The sequence below is a fragment of the Fistularia commersonii genome, chromosome 29 (assembly GCF_037954325.1).
Source record: "Fistularia commersonii isolate RoL2024-O1a breed Wild chromosome 29, RoL_Fcom_v1.0, whole genome shotgun sequence".
Classification (NCBI taxonomy): Eukaryota; Metazoa; Chordata; class Actinopteri; order Syngnathiformes; family Fistulariidae; genus Fistularia; species Fistularia commersonii.
The window spans coordinates 12,464,469-12,485,612 of NC_141312.1; the positions used below are offsets into that span (position 1 = coordinate 12,464,469).

The following is a 21,144-nucleotide window of genomic DNA, read 5'->3' on the forward strand; positions in this document are numbered from 1 at the left end:
TTAACACAGACTAATTCAATGTAAGTTAGAAATTGGTCCCAGATACCCAGTAAAATCCTAGAGACATTCCTGATTTACTTGACCTCAAAGAATCTACAGTCCATCAATGCACTGTAAGTGACAATTTAACTCAATAACATCAGAATGAAAAGTGAAAGTGATTTGAGGATTCACTCAGGATAGGTTATCCTTGTAACACAATGGTGGGCTGAGAGTCTTTATTTCACTTAACTGTAAACAGTTGAGGATGACGATGACAAGATTACAAGTTTTCAAGTTAAAGTTAAGACATTTGGACTATAATCTAGTCTTTTTGTGGGAAAGGCATGAGCATATTGCTTTCTCTTGACATGTTTGTCATTGCAGTCCAAGGCAGTAAGAAAAATGTAAAAAGTAAAATTCATAAATATGTGGCTGTGTACAAAACATTGAAAAAGATTGCAGAAACTATAGCTAAACAGAATCAATTACAGAAGCTAATGACAAGGATGTTGTTTTGTCTTTCAACTCACATAAAACAATTAAATAAATACACTAAGCATGATACAGAGTAACTACTCATCACGGTGTGTGTGGGGTTCTCAGCGAAGGTTCTCAAGGTGAAAGCGATTGAAAAAAAAAGTTACTTCAAGGAGGCTTTTTCCTGTTCTGTAAGAAGTAGATACTACTCACAATCCAGTACGCTTTAGAGAGTCTGCCTTGGATACTAATTTTCTTTTGTTTTTAAGTTCTGTGACAAGAGTGGATATTGAAGTTGAGCACAATTAACTTGAGATTAAGAAGAAAGAATAAGAAGTTTCTGCTTGTGTTGAATGTGTTGTTTTGTAAATCAGAAAATCAAGAGGAGTGGTGAATAAAGACAATAAAGGGTAAAGCAAACAGATAAATAAATAAATAAATAAATAAATAGCTACATTCATACAGTAAATTAATTCGTAAATCCATAACTGCACAAATAATATATTTTAATAAATCACTGCACTTCTCTTCTATATTACTCATTTTATTAAGTAGCATAATAGTTTCCTTTTATTATTGATAATATCTTTGTCACTACTACTACTACTGATTCTACTACTACTACAACTACTTGACCCGGGCTAACAATGACCACCATTGGTACAGATGACCTACAGTGAAGAAGGAGAGTAGGAAGGTGTGTTCGTAAGCAGAGAGAGATGAAGAAAGGCAAAATTCTGGGATTGAGAGTAGGAACTTTGAATATTGGGACAATGACAGGAAAAGGTAGAGAGTTGGTTGACATGATCCAGAGAAGGAAAGGTGGATATACTGTGTGTCCAGTAGACCAGGTGGAAAGGTAGGAAGACAAGAAGCTTAGGGGCAGGTTTTAAGTTGCACTATCATGGTACTGACAGGAATAGAAATAGAGCAGGATTTAACTTCAAGGAGTCATTTGTTAAAAATGTTCTGGAGGTGAAAACAATGTCAGATAGACTTATAATTCAGAAACTGGAAATTGAGGGTGTGATGATCAGTGTTGTTAGTGGCTATGCTCCATGGGTGTGATGGGAGTTAGAGGATAAGGAGAAGTTAGAGAGACAGGTAGGACAGTACTTGGTGTGTCATCTGGAAGGAAAGTAGATAAGGAGACTTGGTGGTGGAATGAGGAAAGTGCAGGAGTATATACAGAGAAAATGGTTAGCAAAGAAGTGGGACACTGAGAGGACTGAAGAGAACAGACAGGAGTACAGGTAGCAAAGGCAAAACTAAGGGCTTACAGTGACTTGTATGCTCTGTTCGAAAGAAAGGTCGGAGAGAATGATCTATACAGGTTGGTGCAACAAATTAATAGAGATGGAATGGAGGTAGAGCAGGTCCAGGTGATTAAGGATAGAGAGGTAAATGTATAGGAAGATTGAAAGAGCATGCTGAAGGGGCTGATGAATGAGGAAAATGAAAGAGAGAGAAGGTTAGAGGAGGTGACTATTGGAGACAACAAAATAGCAGAGATTAGTTAAAGTGAGGTGAGAAAGGCATCGAAGAGGAGGAAGAGTGGAAAGGCAGTTGGTCCTGATGATATTCCTGTAGAGGTATGGAAAGCTCTAGGACAGTTGACAGTAGAATTCCTGGTTACATTATTCAACATGCTCTTAGAGGGTGAGAAAATGGCTGTGGAATGGAGAAGTAATGCGATGGTGACCATTTTAAGAATAAGGTGGATGTGCAGAATTGCAGAAACTTTAGAATGATAAAGTTGATGAGCCATATAATGAAGTTATAGGAGAGTAGTGGAAACTAGATAGCAGAAGTTAGCATTTGTGAACAGCAGCATGGCTTCAAACCCAGAAAGAGTACTACAGATGCAGTATTTGCTTTAAGAATGCTAATAGAGAAGTACAAAAAAGGTCAGAGGGAGCTGCTTTGCTTCTTCTTTAAACTTCTGTAGACCTCGAAAAAGCATATGAAAGGGTGTCAAGAGAGGACCTCTGGTATTGTATAAGGAAGTCTGGAGTGGCAGATAAGTATGTTAGACTGGTGCAGTACATGTATGCTAGCTGTGAGACAGTTGTACGGTGTGCTGTAGGTGTAACAGAGATGTTCACGGTGGATGTGGAACTTCATTAGGATCAGCTCTGAGCCCCTTCTTGTTTGAAGTAGTGATGGACAGGCAGACAGATGAGGTTAGACAGGAATCACCATGGACCATGATTGCAAATTACATTGTGATCTGTAGTGAGAACAGGAAACAGGTTGAGGAAAATCTAGAGAGGTGGAGGTATGCTCTGGAAAGGAAAGGAACCCAGGTGGAGCGAGGCTACAGGGAGTGGAGATCAAGTAGTTGGAGGACTTCAAGTACTTAGGGTCAACAGTCCAGATAAACGGAGACTGTGGAAAAGAGATGAAGAAATGGTTTGAATGGGTGGAGAAAAGTGTCAGGGGTACTATGAGATAGAAGACTATCAGCCAGTATGAAAGGAAAGGTGTACAAGACAGTGGGGAGATCAGCAAGGCTGTATCGTCTAGAAACAGTGACAATGACGAAAAGACAGGGAGCAGAACTGGACGTCGCAGAGATGTTAGATGTTTTGGAGAGAAGGTCTGAGAAGCCAGACTGAGATGGCTTCTCTGAGGAGGGGTAGTGAATATATTGGTAGATGCATGCTGGAATTGGAGCTGCCAGGCAGAAGGTCTAGAGAAAGACCAATGAAAAGATTTATGGATACAGTGAGAGATGATATCAAGTTAGTTGGTGTGATAGAGGAGGATACAGAGAATAGCGTTAGATGGAGAAGGTGGATTCACTGTGGCGACCCCTGAAGGGAAAAACCCAAAGGAGAAGCCGAAGAAAAAAAAGCTTAAATTAAAATACATTTGTGATAAATGTTTTATGTGCTCACATCTGAAACCGTGCACTCACCAGTAGAAACGATTGGGAGCCACTCTTTCATGCACAAGCTGCCATCTCCTCCCAAATTCCACAGAGCTGTAAAGCTGGAGAGAAAGAGGCCATCAGTAAGAGTTTATTTAACAATCCTATTTTTGTGGTTAATATTAAACATGCCATAATGTAGTTCTCATTTGGTCTAAAAATTATATGAATTTGCTCAGGATTTTCCCTCTATGTGTTTTCTCAGGTTGCTCCTCTTGGCAAACCTCAGCAAACCTATGTAAACAGCAGAAATGTATCACAGTCCAAGTGCCTTACATTACTATTTATTGCCAAACACTCTTATAGTACAGGTACTTAATTTGAACACAGACATTTTAGTACAAATACTGCAATGGATTAAAGACATTTCCAGACACAAGCATTGTTGTGCACCTTACCACATCAATGAACATTATTACAGTAAGGTGGACTTTTTTTTTTTTTTTAACAATCATTAAGTTGTCTAAGCTGTCGGATAGTCTGGAGCAATCGGCTCTGGTGGATTCCAATCTTATGACAGAAGAACAGAAAATTAAAATTCTGTTTCAGTCAGGAAATTTTTTAATTTTATTTAGAACCAGAGATAATCAGATTATGGTCAAATGATATCAATAAAACATAAGAAACAGATACAATCAACATCAAAGAGAAAGAAATTTAATGTCACGATATCGCAAGTTCAATACAAGAAATTGTATTGGCAGCAATTTACTATGCAATCCATAATGTTAGAAAGGTAGGTAGCTGCAGGTTGGTGTTAACATTGGAACATTTGAGAAATATTGGATTTCAAGAGGACACAAGTTTCAGAGTCTACAAAGACAATATTTAAGTCAAATTAGGAAATTACATTACATGATGCTACTGGTATTCTTGCTACGAGAAGAGGATTTTGACAAGAATTTATCAGAACCTCGATGACTGACAAACTCCACCGACACTATTGCTATTATTTACTACACTTACTAACACTACTTCTTATGATAACAAAAATTATAACAAAATACTACTACTGCTAATGATAATGATAGTAATAATAATGATAATGATAATAATAATAATAATACAATTATCTAGAAAGCACTTTCCATCAAAGTGCTGTAAGAAATAGAACATAAAAAAATATTATTTAAGGATTCTGGACTATTTTTACTAGACGCCCTCCTACCCCAGCGAGAGCTCAACAGACCAAGACTGGACTCCCCGTTCCAAGGAGGTATGATGGGAATCCAAGAGACTATCGGATTCTTGAACCAATGCTCCCTTACCTCTGACCTGCATCCTACTTTCTTCCCCTCTGATTGCACCTGCATCATAACCCTGCTGACTAGTAAGGCCACATCCATCTGGAAACAGGGTAGTGTTTGTTTACAGCTAACCAAGGTTTGCTGAAGAGACGCAATGGGTGTTTGACCATCCACTGGAGGGCAGTGACGCAGCCAACTGTCTGTTCCATCTATGCCAAGGACACTAGTGTCTGAGCATGCAGTTCTCTTCTGCACCCTGGCTGTTGAAAGTAGATGGAATATGGCAGCCTTCCGCCGTGGTATGCCTTAATGCATCAATGATGACTTGGCAGCGAAAAGACTAGTCCCTGATTGACCAGACCATGCAACATGGCGCCCTCTCTGGCAGATGGGTTTGCTCACCCTGCTGGCGTTTTTTTTTTTATTTTATTTTTTTTATTAGACTCCTCTACTCTGACACTTTTTTTTTTTTTTCTACAGCATACAAATGCTCCACTAGTCTACAGCAGGCACACACTTCTGGATATGGCCAACAACCAAACGCAGCCAAAATTTACTGGTTTCATACCACTGGAGCTACAGATCATCTAATGCTCCTGGGACCACCAGACCCACTACAGGGACCTGACTACAGCTAAAGGGGAGGCATGTGTGACCGCATGGTGTAGAGAAGTGCGGCCTGCAAGCACTGTTCGCCAGATGGCGTTTTTGCAGCTTAAATGCCATTCCTATTATCTACAGAGGGAATTGTTTACATCCCACCGCAGACTAACTCGACGGCAGTGCAGGGCAAAGCCCTGACAGTGTGCTGCTGAAGCCTTGGCTGAACAGTCAGGTACACAACATGGTGCATGCCCGCTCATGCATTTAGGCCTGGAAATAAGTATCGAGGAAGGCCATCAGAACAGCCAAGAGGCAGTCCAGAAAGTAGCTGGATAGCTCCTACTCCGCTGCCGTCCCTCGGCGGATGTGGCAAGGCCTGCAGCACATAACAGACTAAAGGTCCAGCATTGGCATCACCGCAAACTACTTGCCGGATAACCTCAACAACTACAATGCGCGCTTTGAGAACCACAACATAGAGGTGAGTCACATGCACAATGGAAGTCTCATGTTCCCAACGGTATCATCAGACAAAATATGCCGAGATGGTTCAACCCCTGCAAGGCAGCCGGACCAGATAACTTGCAGGGGGGTGAAATGTAAAATGATACAATTCAAGAAGTCGTTCTACCTGACTGTCATCAGACACTTAAATGGCTGACCTTCTCCTCCCTGCATGTTAAGTCTACAGCCAACTATGCACTCATCCTGCACTTTGAGTTGGACACCAAGCTGCACTCAAACGTCTTATTGCACGGTATTTCTACTCACTGTTCTATTGCAATATTTATAACAATGTTTACATTTCTACCAGCACATCCCATTGCACTGCGGACAGTAAAGTAGGAATTTAATTGTACAGGGAAACTCGTTTCTACACTGTGTATGTTAAACTCTTTGAATCGTTTGGCTTGACAACCGTCTGAGAAAGATGTTGAGACAGCCATTCAGGGAATCTTCCACTGGCGTCCATGCATCGCTCCTAGGTCCCCCACAGCCATCCCTTGCTCCTGAGAGGCTAACACGCTAGGTGGCTCCCGTCTTTCTCAAGCAGAGAGGGATCATCGGATGAGGGAATGCTGTTGGACCGTGGGCTACTAGGCCACTTGCGTTCAACATGTCCTAACATTGCGGGGAAAAAGCCAAGCCCTGTCCAGGATGGGAAGAACTGACTGGCAAAACAATCACTTCCCGTGTTTCAACTACCTGCATGCAAGTTTCTATTACAATCTCCGGGGAATGATCATCATTATCTTATCATGCTGATAGATTCTGGTGCAGCAGGGAATTTCATGGACTCCTCCTTGGCCAGCAGACTTCTAAACCTCAAGTGTCCCCTGGCACTGCCCTGGCTGGAAGGCCCATGGGAAAAGGTACTGTGACCCACTTGACATCTCCTGTTAATGTCTATTAACAACAATCATCTCGAAAGGATCCAGTTTAATTTAGTCACATCTCCCAAGTTTCCTGTTTTAGACTATCTCACCACGTCAACTGGTAGGATTGAGTGTGGCCCCTGTTGTAGATCCTGATGCTTCCTCTCCAGATCCAAGTCACCTCTCTCCTAGTCCTCTTGAGCTATCAAAACCTGAGTGGGGTTTTTAACAAGACCATGGCCACTTCACTACCGACCTTGTGACTGTGCTACTGACGTCTTACAGAGCCTTTCCCCCCTGAGGATGCATCTCCTTCCTGTCACCAGCTGAGACTCAAGCCATAAAGAAACCAGATGCTCTATCAAGGCTTCACCATAGGTCTTCTGAGGACTCTACTCCATGACCATCCTTCCATTCACTAAGTTGTGGCTCCAGTGCAGTGGGGGATCAAAACGGTAGTGCAACGCGCCCAGTAGGGAGAACCAGGCCCTGGAGGTGGGCCTTCTGGCCGCCTCTGTACCATCAGAAGTGTGTGGTCAAGTCCTTCAGTGGGGCAACACCTCTCATTGCAATAGCCACCCCGGCCATCGCAGGACCTTGGAGTTCCTCAAGAGGTTGTTTTGGTGGCCCTGTATGAATGCTAATGTAAAGTCTTTTGCCTCTGTCAGTTCAAAGAATATGAGCCTGCACACTGCACCCCAAGGCCTACTCCACCCCTTGCCCATTCCTGGACAACCCAGACCACATCTCCTTGGATTTCATATCAGGCCTTCCACCATCTGAGGGGAACACTGCCATTTTGGTCATTGTTGACAGTTTTTCCAAGGCATGTCATTTCATTCCCCTGGCCTAGCTTCCCTCTGCTCCAGAGACTGAGGCTGTGTGCCAGTACATGTTTAGGACCTTTGGGCTCCCCCTGGATGTGGTCTTGCATCAGGGGCCCAAATTCACTTCACAGTTTTCGAAGGCCGCCTGCAAGTTAATTGGTGCCAAAGTCAGCCTCTCCTCCGGTTTCCACCCAGAGTCTAACGGTCAGACAGAGGGAAAACCGGGACCTCGAGACAGTCACACACAATGGTGTGTGTGTGATTGTTTTAGTACCTGTCTTAAAAAACAGGTGAATGCTGAAAGATTTTTGACTGAAACATTTAAAAGATTCACTTCCAAACTCCATAACGACATCCATCCATCCCAAAGGGCATACAGGATGGAGGTGGCCAGTCTGGTGAAGTGGTGTGAGGACACAAACTCACCCTCAACGCAGAAAAGACCAAGGAGAATGACATAGTGGACATGACGAAACAGAGGAGACCACATCAGCCCCTGTTCCTCCAAGGTCTTGAGGTTGAGAGGGTGAGTAGCTTCAAATACGTGGATGTCCACATAAATGAGGACCTCACCTGGTCCCTCAACATCACGCAGACGGTCAGGAGGGCTCAACAACGATGTTCTTCCTCAGGAGGCTGAGGAGGTTTGGCATGTCGCCTAATATCCTCATCAACCTCTACAGCTGCATTCTTGAGAGCATCCTAAATGGCTGCATCAGTGTGTTGTACGGCAGCACCGAGGCTCTGGATCGCAGACACCTGGAGAGTGGATCACCAGAACCCCACTGCCTACTCTGCGGAGCATCAACCACCGCAGAGTCCAGGGAAGAACTGCCTCCGTCGCCAAGGACCACAGCCATACCCAACATGGACTGTTCACAGTCCCTCCCTCCGGCTGGACGTACAGGAGTGTGAAATGTAGAACGACACGATTCAAGAATTAGTTCTCTCTGACTGCCATCAGACTCAGAAACAGCAGACACTAATTCTTCCACATGTAAAGTCTACTGCCAATTAAACTGCACTCATTCTTCCCTCAAATGTCTAATAGCACTGACACTGTTCTATTGCAATGTTCATATTCATATCAATAATCATATTCATAATGTTTACACTCTTTCTATAAGCACATATCCAAATACACAGCGGACAGTAAAGTAGGAATTTCACTGTGGAGGGACACACATTTCTACACTGTACATGTGAAAATAATCGCTTTGAATCTTGAAAAGGCATAAGATAGCAGAAACTGAGAACACACACTGTTCTTACTTTTATCAACCCAAATAACAGACAAGCATAAACTGATCATTTGTCAATTCATCTGCCATTCCATTGACTTTTCAACCAGACTGTGTGGGTTATAGTTGTAGTCTGGTTGCATGCGAAAATAACATAAGCAACTTAAAGTGGCGATGCCAGGTATTTAACCGAGGACCTCATACATGCAAAGCATGCGCTCTACCACTAAGCTACACGTTCAGGAATATAAATAAGGATCAGGTATCCTGCAGTATTCAGTCTTGAAAAAATTCAACCTTGTTCCGCTGATAATGAACTTTACTGTGCCATGGAATGGCAGACTTTACCCTCTGAAAATAGTGCTGTTGATTTTCCCTTATTTTCTTTTTTTTTGAACACTTCAAGGTTGTAAAACCTTGTGACTGATTATCCACTGAAAGTTAAAATTCAATTAAAAGTAGCTTTGGAAACTGATTGCGTTATTATATCCAATTATGGGTAGCAGGAATTAGAAGCTTTTACACATATTAAGTTAAACAACAATGGGAAACTGACATTTAAATTGAGTCATTGATGAAATGAAACTTTCAAGTTCTTTAGTGAGATAACTAAAGGTAAAAAAGTAAAATTGCCTGTAAGAGTTAATCAATCTAAATTGAAATCTAAGAGTAAAGTGATTTTCAATTTATCTTGAAATTAGCATTCAAATTTGAAGGAACAACTGAGGTTTATCCATTTTAATTTCTAGTTCCTTTGAACAAATCATTGATGCACTGTTCAAAAACTTAATCTCAGAATCTTAATCTCCTTGAAAAATACATGAAAAAAAATCTTGGTCTGTCATGGTTGTATTATTGAAAGGCCACAGGTACAAGTTATACATTATTCTATACATCTACTTAAACTCTTGATTTAACATTATTGTATTTTCTATCCATAGAAAATCCTAGCAGACCAAGGCAAACTAATCAGTTTGAGTTTGACAGTTGATTTATCAGCTTGAGGTGCTAAGTATAATTTTCCAGTGTATTTAACAGCTTATTTTAATTAAGTTGATTGGTAAAGTTAATAATTGTCACCATGCAGCAATGCCAAAGTATGCGTCATGCATGGCTCCTCTTGTGTCTGTCATCCTTTGGCGTTTGGATGCAAGCACTGTTGATAATTTCTGTGCAGTGATTAGCGCTTCGACCTCACAGCATGAAGGAACCGCGTGGGTTTCCTCCCGCAGTCCAAAAAGATACAGCAGGTTAATTGGAAAAATGGGAAAATGACCCAGATGTGCGAATAAGAGAGTGCATGGTCTTTTTCTGTGGTGCTGCGATTGACTGGCGACCAGTCCAGAGTGAGCCCAGACTCTTGCCTGATGGCGGCTGGGATAGGTTCCAGCATCCCTTCCGACCCTGAGCAGGATAAGCGGCAGACAATGGATGGATGGAGCTTTTTGAGTTAATATAGGTAAATTATCTTTAGCACAGACTTCTAAAATATGACAACATGAAAATTAAAGAGACATCTACGCTATTTTAAGGTTGTTAGCATCATGTTTAAACCATACTTATTTATTAATCATCACAACCATTTTTCCTGACCTTATGACGAATTACAACTGAAAACGTTCGGCCTTGTCAAATATAGCAAACTTCTATATTCTACCGGTTTATGTGATTGAGTGTTATCTGCAAAAGATAATAATGGTAATTGACAGAAATTCCAACACAGGTCCTTCTTTATGGAACCAAAGATTAAGGAAGAAGTAGAAGAAAGAAAGTTATGACTCATTATGTCGGGTGTGAACATTATTTTAACACTCTCCTTGAGCAGCCAAAGTATCATATATTTACAATAATAATAATAAAAAATAATAAATAATAAAAATCTAATAATAGACAAAATTAGATCATGTTTGACAACAGAGACCAGTTACCAGCTAAGGAAATGTTTTAAGGAGGTCAAGTGAGAGTGGCATTTGACAGAATGCTCTTAATGGTCAAGGCTGCATGCATCCTTCATTTTGGATGGGTGTTTTGTTTTCCCATGGTATTAATACAAGCAAATTATTACTGTTTATCCAAAGTACCATAATGCAATTTGGCTGAATATCAAGTAGATTAGGAACTATAAGATACACAAATAAAGTTATTATGTGTCCAAAAATCCTCCTAGAAATTCAAAGACAAACCCATTGACTCTGTAGCTTGCAGATACAATGTAATGAGGCATAAAGCCCATATCAGTGTGTTGGGCTGGGACATTTCATTTTAAGCATGGGCAGCCATGCATAATATGTAAACAATTATTCATTAGTGGGTAACAAAAATGTGAGTCACTTTGTGAATATGTATTTTGTATTTTCTAATAGTATTATTTAAATTATCCTGAAGGGTGAAGTACAGGACTGCATTTGATAAGGATCGGTGGATCTCTCATTTATCCCACACAGATCATTACAGCGTTTCTGCAGTGTCATTGTTAAATTTGTTATTTGCCTCTTTGTAACTCATTGCATTTTAATATCACTAACAACCTCATAAGTCACGAGTGAAGTCTTCAAGGACAAGCACTGCTGCTCACTTTTATGGATGTTTCATCACTGCCTAAGCACAAATCAGCCAAAAACCATCCCCACAGCGTTGGTAAATAGATAAAACATGTATTGTATTAATCAACGTGGAAGCCACAAGTCCACAATTTTTGAATGTTTTTCAGATGGCCACAATAAATGAGTAGACATAGACAAAGGACACACTGATTATTGTATAAATCAGTGATGCAATTAAAGTGGAACAGTTTGACCACTTAACCTTATATCAAGGAAATATGTCATTGACTTTGAAAAGCGTATTTTTTTCATCTGCTCTTGCTCAACATTAAATACCCAAAGGCATTATACAGATGAATGATTCTCATTAAGTTGTTTGGACAACGAATGATTTCAATTCCTCCCGCAGAGGCTACAATTTGTTTTATTTGGTTTACAGATGTTATGTATTAGGTGTATGTCTTGAGTTGATGAAGAGATGTGACTAAAGAGGGCCACTATCAATGTGTGTGTAGGGTGTGTGTGTGTGCGTACCGACATGGCAGCTTGACAGAAAATAATTAAATCATTCATAAATTATTGAAAAATGAATTATTTATTCATTGTCTTTACCACTTAAAGGGTCATGGCCTGAGCCAGGCAGTCAGTTGGTCACAGCCACATAGTGCTATGCAATTACTCCAAAGTCTAAAATAAAAATGGATTAGATTTAATCCATAAACATCAATTAAATATATTCTTTGGTAGAAATTGAAAAACCTCTTTCCGTTTAATGATTCCATGCATGCAGCTATGAAAAATGTATAGCTAGTAATGAAAAAAGGAGAATTCTCAAAGAGGTAGTCATGTGAGATATTTCTGGAATATATGGTTCAGATTTTAGAATACAATATAATAATCTGTTTTTAGAATCAATACCTGTGAAAAGACGTAGGCACACATATACACCATGCGCATACCAATACAATCAATATTTTTGCATAAACACACTCAATCTAAAAGAGAATCCCTTATTAGTCATATTAGTTACAGCCTTTGAGACCAACTGGCATGAAAATTTAGAGTAGAAAGTAGAAACAGTCATTTATCCTTTTTTTTTTTTTTAATTATACCACTGTCTTTCACTGTTACCTGCTCACTTGTGAGTTATTAGTTAAAATAGGATTTTGGGGAGGTCTCTGGGTTTTAAGCATGAAATTTACCGACAGATGTTTAATTCAACAAAAATAAAAATGAGAGTGATGCTACAATCCAACACCGGAAAAATTAATATTAATGCCAATAAAATATGTTAAGTGTGAATTATGTGTGTCTGTGTGAAAACAGTGTTTACACTTTTGAACATTGTTTGAACTACATTTCAAAACTTTAAAAAGTCTTAATATCATAAATCTAGGTTACAGTTGTTTGGTACTCAAAAAAACTTAACTTAGTCCTTACCAATGTTTTCTGCTTTCCTGACAGTACAGTCTTTGACTTTGCATTCATTCTTGCCTACACAATTCCTTCATTTTTCATGAATTTCATCAAGAATTTGTAAACTTCTCCATACTATGTTCCATTAAGTAACATAGCCAACAGCCTAGTTTATTATCCTGTTATTCTAGGGAGTTGCTGCATTTTCCTGGTGCAATAACAAACTCAGTCAACTTAAAACGTGCAGCTATCTTCAAGACTTAATATCAAATATTTTTGGTGTAAGTTTTCTTAATCTGTTTGTCATAGCAGAAAGTAAAGCAACAAATCAACATTGTTTTGCTGGCAGTATTCCATAGAGCGCAGTGTGCACTCATTAAACAGTATGATATTGAGATGTTGTTGTTTGAATGTAGCTGTTTTTCCTTTAGATTTTCTGAAATCTGCTCATTGTTATCGTGTTGAATTATCGTGTTGAATTATGTTGATTTCATCAGAGCCTCAAGGATCCACTGAAACAAACGACCTCCTTGACTCATTGGTTGTAGGATTTCTCCCATAGTTGCCTCTGCTTCAGGCCCTGACACACAAGGGGGAAGGAAGTTACCTTCCATTGTTTGAGTTTTTGATAAGTTTGAAAACTTGTGAGTAAAGCAAATAGAAAGATGTTTAAGCGCTAATTGTATAAAATAAGCAATAACTATTGCTACAGTAGCATGTGCAGTTTGATATCTGCTTTGTCTAGATATAGGCATGTGATTTACCAGAATACCTTGACTTGCAGCAAATTTCTGTAAATACTTTCTTAGACTTTTCAAACTGCCGTCCCCCCATGGCAGCCTAATGGTGTCAGTTTAGAATATTACAAAGATGAAGAAGCACAAAAATAAAGGGTTCACGGACGATCCAATTGACTGGTTCACAGTGACTGCTTGAATTGAGTGCAGTTTATCCAGATAGGTTCAAATTCTATAATCACTGATGAAACTTGACCAATCATTTTGTGATGATATTATATCCTCCAGTTGTTAATTGATCGTAGATGACTCATCATTGGGTTTGCAGCTGAGAAAAGGTTCACAAGGAACTTGTATTGGATGGACAGTATTCAGTCATACTTGACCATGTCACTTCAGCTGGGAGGTTGGGGTGAGACTTGTTGAATTTGTAGTATTTCGAGGTTATGATTCTGTATTTCTAAAGTGGGGCAAAAAAGTATTTAGTCACCCACCAATTGTGCATGTTTTCACACTAAAAAAGATGAGTGGGGCCTGTAATTTTCATTACAGGTCCACTTCAACTATGGGAGGCAGAATGGGGTGAAAGAATCCACGAAATCACATTGTAGGATTTTTAATTAATTAATTGGTAAATTCCTCTGTAAAATAAGTATTTGGTCACCTAAAACAAGCAAAATTTCGGGCTCTCACAGACCTGTTGAGATAAAGATAAAGGTCATGGAGCAAACCAAAAATAAGGATGACGTCAAAAGCCTGAAGTTCATTCCTCAATTGTCAACCACTCAGATGTCAATCAGAGAAACAATACATATGGACATGTATGCATGAACAGGGCGACAGCTTTGTAAATCTTAAGAGCATGTTCACCAAAGAGCCTGTGCTAAAGTTTTATGACCAAGAAAAGAGCACTCGAGCCATCTAACAGTATGGACTAGGGGCAGTACAGCTACAGCTGCATAACAAAGAACAGAATGCCACACCCTGCGCCCAAATACCCATATTACAACGGCAATGGCAAAAGTTGTGGTCCAAGACAACTACTCTTACTATTCAGAAGTGGAGCAAAAAATTGCCCCACCATAAAAAAAAGTTTGCTCCACTATACTATACAGCCACCAATTGTGCAAGTTCTCCAACTTAAAAAGATGAGAGAGCCTTGAGACTCATCCTACGGTGCCCTACGTGTCCCCCTGCTTAAGCCAGTACATGTCCAGGCCTGTCTGACGTTTACTAGAGAGCAATTGGATGATCCACATGAGGATTGGGAGAATGTCCTACAGTCCGATGAAACCAAAGGAGAACTTTTTGGTAAAAACTCAACTTGTCATGTTTGGAGTAGAAAGAATACTGAGTTGCATTCAAATAAAATCATACCTACTGTGAAGCATGGGGGTGGAAACTTTATGATTTGGGGCTGTTTTTCTGCAAAGGGACCAGGACGACTGATCTGTGTAAAGGAAAGAATGAATGGGGCCATGTATTGTGAGTTTTGGAAACCTCCTTCCATCGGCAAGGGCATTGAAGATGAAACGTGGCTGGGTCTTTCAGCATGACAATGATCCAAACACGAGCGATGAAGGAGTGGCCTCATAAGAACCATTTCAAGGTCTTGGAGTGGCCTGACCAGTCTCCAGATCTCAACGCCCTTGGAAAATCTTTGGAGGGAGTTGAAAGTCCAGCGACTGCCCCACAACATCATTGCTCTAGAGGTGATCTGCATAGAGGAATGGGCCAACATACCAGCAACAGTGTGTGAAAACCTTGTGAGGACTTACAGAAAACTTTTGACCTCTTTCATTGCCAACAGGTGGTCCTCACTAAACCATGGGGTTTTGTTCTAAGGGGTCCATCGTTAAGCAAATTCGTCGTTAAGCAAAACACTGTTTCTACCGTACTACCATGCAGTATTTGCATGGTTACACATAGGCTGTCAGGATCTCTGTCAGGACCGGACCCCTACCCTACCCAACCCTACCCTACCCTACCCTGCCATGACCGGACCCCTACCCTGCCATGACCAGACCCCTACCCCGTTACGACCGGACCCAGCCGGCCGGTGTACCTCTGACCCAGATGAGCCACCAGATCCTGCATGTAGACCGGGACCCCCTGGTGGACCATCGGACCTTGACCCAGCCCGAGCTCCAGCCTTGACCCAGCCAGAGATCCTTCCTTGACCCAGGTGAGCCACCAGACCCTGCGTGTAGACCGGGACCCCCTGGTGGACCATTGGGCCTTGACCCAGCCCGAGATCCAGCCTTGACCCAGCCCGAGATCCAGCCTTGACCCTGCCTGGGACCCGTCCTGGTGAGACCCAGTCCTTCCTGCCGTCACCCTGCCTGGGGGTCCGTCCTGCCTGGGGGTCCGTCCTGCCTGCAACCCGTCCTACCATACCTGCCGTTCAATCCAAATAAAGCGCTTTCAATCCAGATTCCTGCTCTGAGGTGTGGTTCCCTGCCTGAGTCCGCCCGCTCCGTGACAGAATCCTCCGGCCACCATGGACTCGGGGAACCACACCCACCCAGGCCGGCTCCGTGGGGGACCAGGAGGCGCCCACTGGGGGGGGGGGGTACTGTCAGGATCTCCTCTCTGCACCCGAGAGGATACACGGCTGAGATTAATTCGCAATCGGCGCCAGCTGCCGCTAATCAAGATCCCTATAAAGGGCAGCGACACACTCTGCCTGGCACCGGAGGATTGAGGATGTCACAGCCCCCTGTCACAGCCCCCTGTCACAGCCCCCTGTCACAGCCCCCTGTCACAGCCCCCTGTCACAGCCCCCTGTCACAGCCCCCTGTCACAGCCCTGTCACAGCCCTGCCCCCGTTAGAACCGGACCCAGCTGGCCCGTGTAACTCTGACCCAGGTGAGCCACCAGATCCTGCGTGTAGACCAGGACTCCCTGGTGGACCACCGGACCCTGATCCTGCCTTGACCCAGGTGAGCCACCAGACCCTGTGTGTAGACCGGGACCCCCTGGTGGACCATCGGACCTTGATCCAGTCTGGGACCCGTGACCTGGGACCCTGGGACCCGTCCTGGTGAGACCCAGTCCTTCCTGCCGTCACCCTGCCTGGGGGTCCGTCCTGCAACCCGTCCTACCATACCTGCCGTTCAATCCAAATAAAGCTCTTTCGACCCAGATTCCTGCTCTGAGGTGTGGTTCCCTGCCCGAGTCCGCCCGCTCCGTGACAAAGGCATTTTGTACCGTGGTATTTTACCTTTTTTTTTCTTTAATGTTTTTATTTGCATGAATACAGGCAATTTATGAGCGCGAACAGCAAATACCCACTCACAACTCCAGTGCCAGAGCGTTCCGTGTGTATTTTAATATTATGGCAAAGCCTGTCGTAACTCAGAGTACGTCGTTAAATGAGGACCACCTGTATAACAAAGTATTGACATGAACTTTTGTTCTTGACCAAATACCTGTTTCCCACCATATTTTGAAAATAAATTCTTAAAAAAAAATACAGAAAATCATATTGTCTGATTTACTCCTGTCTCATCGTTGAAGTGTACCTATAATGAAAATTACAGTCCTCATCTTTTTAAGTGGGAGGACTTGCACAATTGGTGGCTGACTAAATACTTTTTTGCCCCACTGTATTACATCTTCCTCTGAGAATCTCATTTATTAATTCATTATCCAGCATTTATCCTGCACATAGGGCCACAGGGAACCTATCCCAGCTATCATTGGGAAAGGGGCCGGCTACGCCCCGGACAGGTTGCCAGTCATTCGCAGAGCAACTTATACCATTCACTCTCATTTGCACATCTAGGCAATTTTTCCAATGCCCTTTCTGTACGTCTTTTGGGCTGCAGGATACCGGAAAACTCAGATGAAACCCATGCAGACACGAGCAACTACACACAGAGAAGCTCCCTGTGAGAATTAAACCAGAGTCCTTTTTGGTGTGAAGTTATGCTACTCACTGCACCACAGTGCTGCCATTGAGAATCTCAGTATTTTGTTTTTAATTACATGTAACCAGGTGGTAAATGGAAATAATTAAATTAACTGAACTGTCTTTGAATCCCTGCTTGGTGCACCTGCTGCATTTTTTTTATGTTGGACAGCAGGGGTCGTATTAGGTGTGATCGCGCTGTTACAGCACTTCGGGATTAGAGTGAAAAGTCAGGAAGTTCAAGCAGGCCTTGCTCAAACGATAGCCACAGATGGAGATGGTGAGACAATTTAATAATCCCGATTGCTGATGGTAAAAAACTGCTGTGTGCCACTAAAGCTAAGCATCCATGTTTCAGTGCCCTGCTAGATTTTCCTCATTTCCTCGTTTCTCCACATTGTAGTTTGTACATATCTCGTAAATTGTTAATTTTTTTTTTTTATATTTTGGGAAATAAGGGACCCCAAAAAATCATTTGAAGTTTAGGTTTGTGTTTTTCCCCTATTTTATACAGTCCATTAAAATGTTTCACAATTTTTGCTAAAGCCATAGTCCAATTAAGGAGGTATGTAACTTAGAATATATTGTTCACACCTGTTCTTTTCCCCCATTAAGTCTGTGGTCAGTTTATTGTATGTATGTATAATGTGTGTATAAATAGTCTGTTTCCCTTTAGTCAGCATATCTTTTGTGATAAATTTTCCTTTGTATTCTGTATTTACATATTCTTGAGTTATACTTTGCAGTACGCTTGGGTTCTGTATTTGATGACAATTTACATCCCAATTAAGATTGTTTGTTTGCTATCTTAATGTAAGTTGTGCATTTGGGTTCCATTTGTGTAGACAAAAAATAGTCAAGTTAAACACATGTGTAAATTGCTTTGTTTCCTAAATTTCAGCAGTACAGCACATTTTTTCGTTGTAATAAAGAAAAAAAATACTTTGCAACATTTTTTTACTAAAAAAAGTTGTTTTTTTTTTTTTTTTTTTCCCTCCAAACAAAACCACAAATCAATTTCAGGTGCATTTTGTTCTAGTTATTAGATTAGTTTGATTTTCATTTTGAAATCAAATGACACAATGGTATGACATATTTCATTACCATAACCTGACAAGGACTGTGTACACTCCCATGAAGTCATATTTTGAGCTGAAATTGAATTTGGCTGAAAAGGGCACATTTGAAATACTACTTCATAGCACTGAAACCTATTGATATTAAATTTGAAATGATTACTGCATTTTTATACATTTTAAATGTTCTTGTTTTCTTTTACAGGGAGGAAATGTAATTCACGTGTAAACTACCCGAACTCACACTGGGAGTGTGTGAGTTTGCGCAATCATGGAGTAATATTTATTTATCCAACTTCTGCAGTACTGCAGTAACAAAACCTTCCTGACTGACCTTCTTAATGGCTGACAGCTAAACTTGCCCATCTTCTTACCTTCTGATCATGACTGTAGGCCAAAATCCAGTCTTCTTGCTCAGGGTTGAAGAGCAAACTGAGGATGTAAAAGTTCAGCCGGTACTTCTGGTAAGTGGCACCTTCATCTGAACTGATGAGAAGGCTGCTCTCCACCTCTGGATCAGTCAGCAACATGATCTGTACATAAATGTTTGATGCTGGTAAGATTACACATATCCATTATGTCCATATCATCTTTGTTGAACATTTATGTTTGTGGAGCTGGAGTTCATTTAGAGATTAAAAAGATTCATAATGGATATAATATTATATATTATGATATATTATAATAAATTACATATTATATATATATATATATATATATATATATATATACACACACACAAAAACATCTACATGTACATGTATGTACATATACATATATACATATATACATATATACATACATACGCGTGTGTAAAAAGTTGAATCAGATTATATTTGAATCATATTGATAGCCACATTTCATGATTTTTTGATATGATGTAACAAAAGTATAATTTATATTTTTCTAACAAAATAATTTTACATTACCCCTGACTGCATTTCAGATGTGACATGTGTGAGATGTTTTTTGGATATGACATTGAATTTTTTTTTTTTTTTTTCATTCTGAAATTATACATTAAACCCTACCAGAGGAAAAAGTGACCATATGTCTGAATCATATCAAACTGTACTGTACTGACAATTGTATCAGGGCAAAATATATTTCTGGCGCAGATTGATCTTAACGATTAAAAACTATATAATTATGATGTGACATCACCAGTGGTGCAAAAATATCAGCAGTTTTATCAATCATAATCAGATTAATTATTTCAAAGGTTACCTGCTCAAACCAGCTCTGAAACGGAACATCATTTTTTATATCTGTATCAGTGACTTATCTACAGCCTTGTCACTAGCAGTAAACTGAATCTTCAGATAAGATAAATTTGGCAATATTAACTTTGCTTGAGACTTGCAATCATAAGGGTCTGTTAATTTTTAATTAATCTAATTTAATTTAATTTAATTTAATTTAATTTGATTTAAATTTTAACTTTTTAATTCATCTTCAGCCGCAGGGAATCTTCAAATCTTTATAGATTATAAATCTATAAAGGCTATAAATCTATAAATCTTTATAGCCTTGACTTTGACACTTTATAGTTTTATTTGTATTTCTTATACACCCCCCCTTTTTTTTACTGTTTTTTACAATTTCCTCCTATTATTTATTACTGTTATGTTTTTACTCTGAAACTCTGGCACAACAATTTCCTTCTGGTAAAATAAAGTTATTCTTATTCTTATTCTTATTCTTATTCTTATTCTTATTCATATTCATATTCATATTCATATTCTTATTCTTATTCTTAATTGGTTCAGTACACAGACACACTGTGAATTGACGTTATCTGGTTTCTATTTATTCGTGGATGTCTTGCTATTGTCTGTCTTCTGTTTCTCTATTCATATTTATATGCATATTTATTTTCCCTTTTTTTTATCATAATTGTTATGCTGCTGCAACAAAGGAATTGTCCCTATGGGGATGAATAAAGTTTATCTTATCTTATCTTATCTTATCTTATCTTATCTTATCTTATCTTATCTTATGCTCCATCAACAACAAATGTAATAACAACTGCCCCCCAACACACACCCCGCCACCATCACACAGTTAAAGTAAAATCAAGATGGTCTTAACATACCACATCTAAATGAGAATAGCAGAAAGCTCCTGACTAATCTCAAAACATTTCAATGCCAATGATCTGTCAATGATGATATATGCATGGTACAAAATCCTTAAATCACTTAAGAGCTGATTCTGCAGGATTAAAATAAATTATATATAAGTAATTATATCTGAAAAGAAAGGTAAAAAAAAATGGAAATTAGATGAAACCTAAATGAAAGTAATAATTATAGAAAATTGGGCAACTTAATTCTACATTTTCACATTCTGCTACTTCGCTGAGACTTCTTTATGTTCTGAATGTTTTTTTTGTTTGTTGCTTATTTGTTTGTTGTTTGCCTGTTTGTCTGAGTTTTGTGAAATACAAATTACAATTTTTCCTCAGTGCAAGATGTGAAATACTCAAAATACACATCAATTTTGACAACTGTGTTAAAAAAACAAAAAAATAAAAATAAACAAAACTGAAACATTTAGAATAGGTTCATTATAGAAGATTTTATTTTATTAGTGTGTCATCTTTCCTCCTTCTCCAAAATATGTGTTTCAGCTAACATTCATAAACCACATAATTTGATCAATTCCCAGCTGCAGTCATTTGCTTGTGTGTGTAATATTTAATGTCCCACTTCAGAGATGAATGCATGAAATACTTGTATTCTTCAGAAGTACAAAACTACAACAAAATGAAC

General features: G+C 39.9%; 1 protein-coding gene across 7 annotated transcripts in view; it reads right to left on the reverse strand.

Annotated features, from left to right (window-relative positions):
• Positions 1-21,144, reverse strand: part of LOC147217007 (VPS10 domain-containing receptor SorCS1-like) — a 249,876-nt gene that overhangs the window by 73,363 nt on the left and 155,369 nt on the right. For all 7 annotated transcript variants that reach the window (XR_015109043.1, XR_015109044.1, XM_086176923.1 and 4 more), the window contains 2 exons: positions 18,745-18,903; positions 3,380-3,453 (listed from right to left, as the gene is read on the reverse strand). Coding sequence is in view for 5 of the 7 variants with exons in the window: in XM_086176923.1 (XP_086033049.1) it covers positions 3,380-3,453; positions 18,745-18,903 (233 nt within the window). In the remaining 2 variants the exon portion in view is untranslated. The remainder of the gene's footprint in view (positions 1-3,379; positions 3,454-18,744; positions 18,904-21,144) is intronic.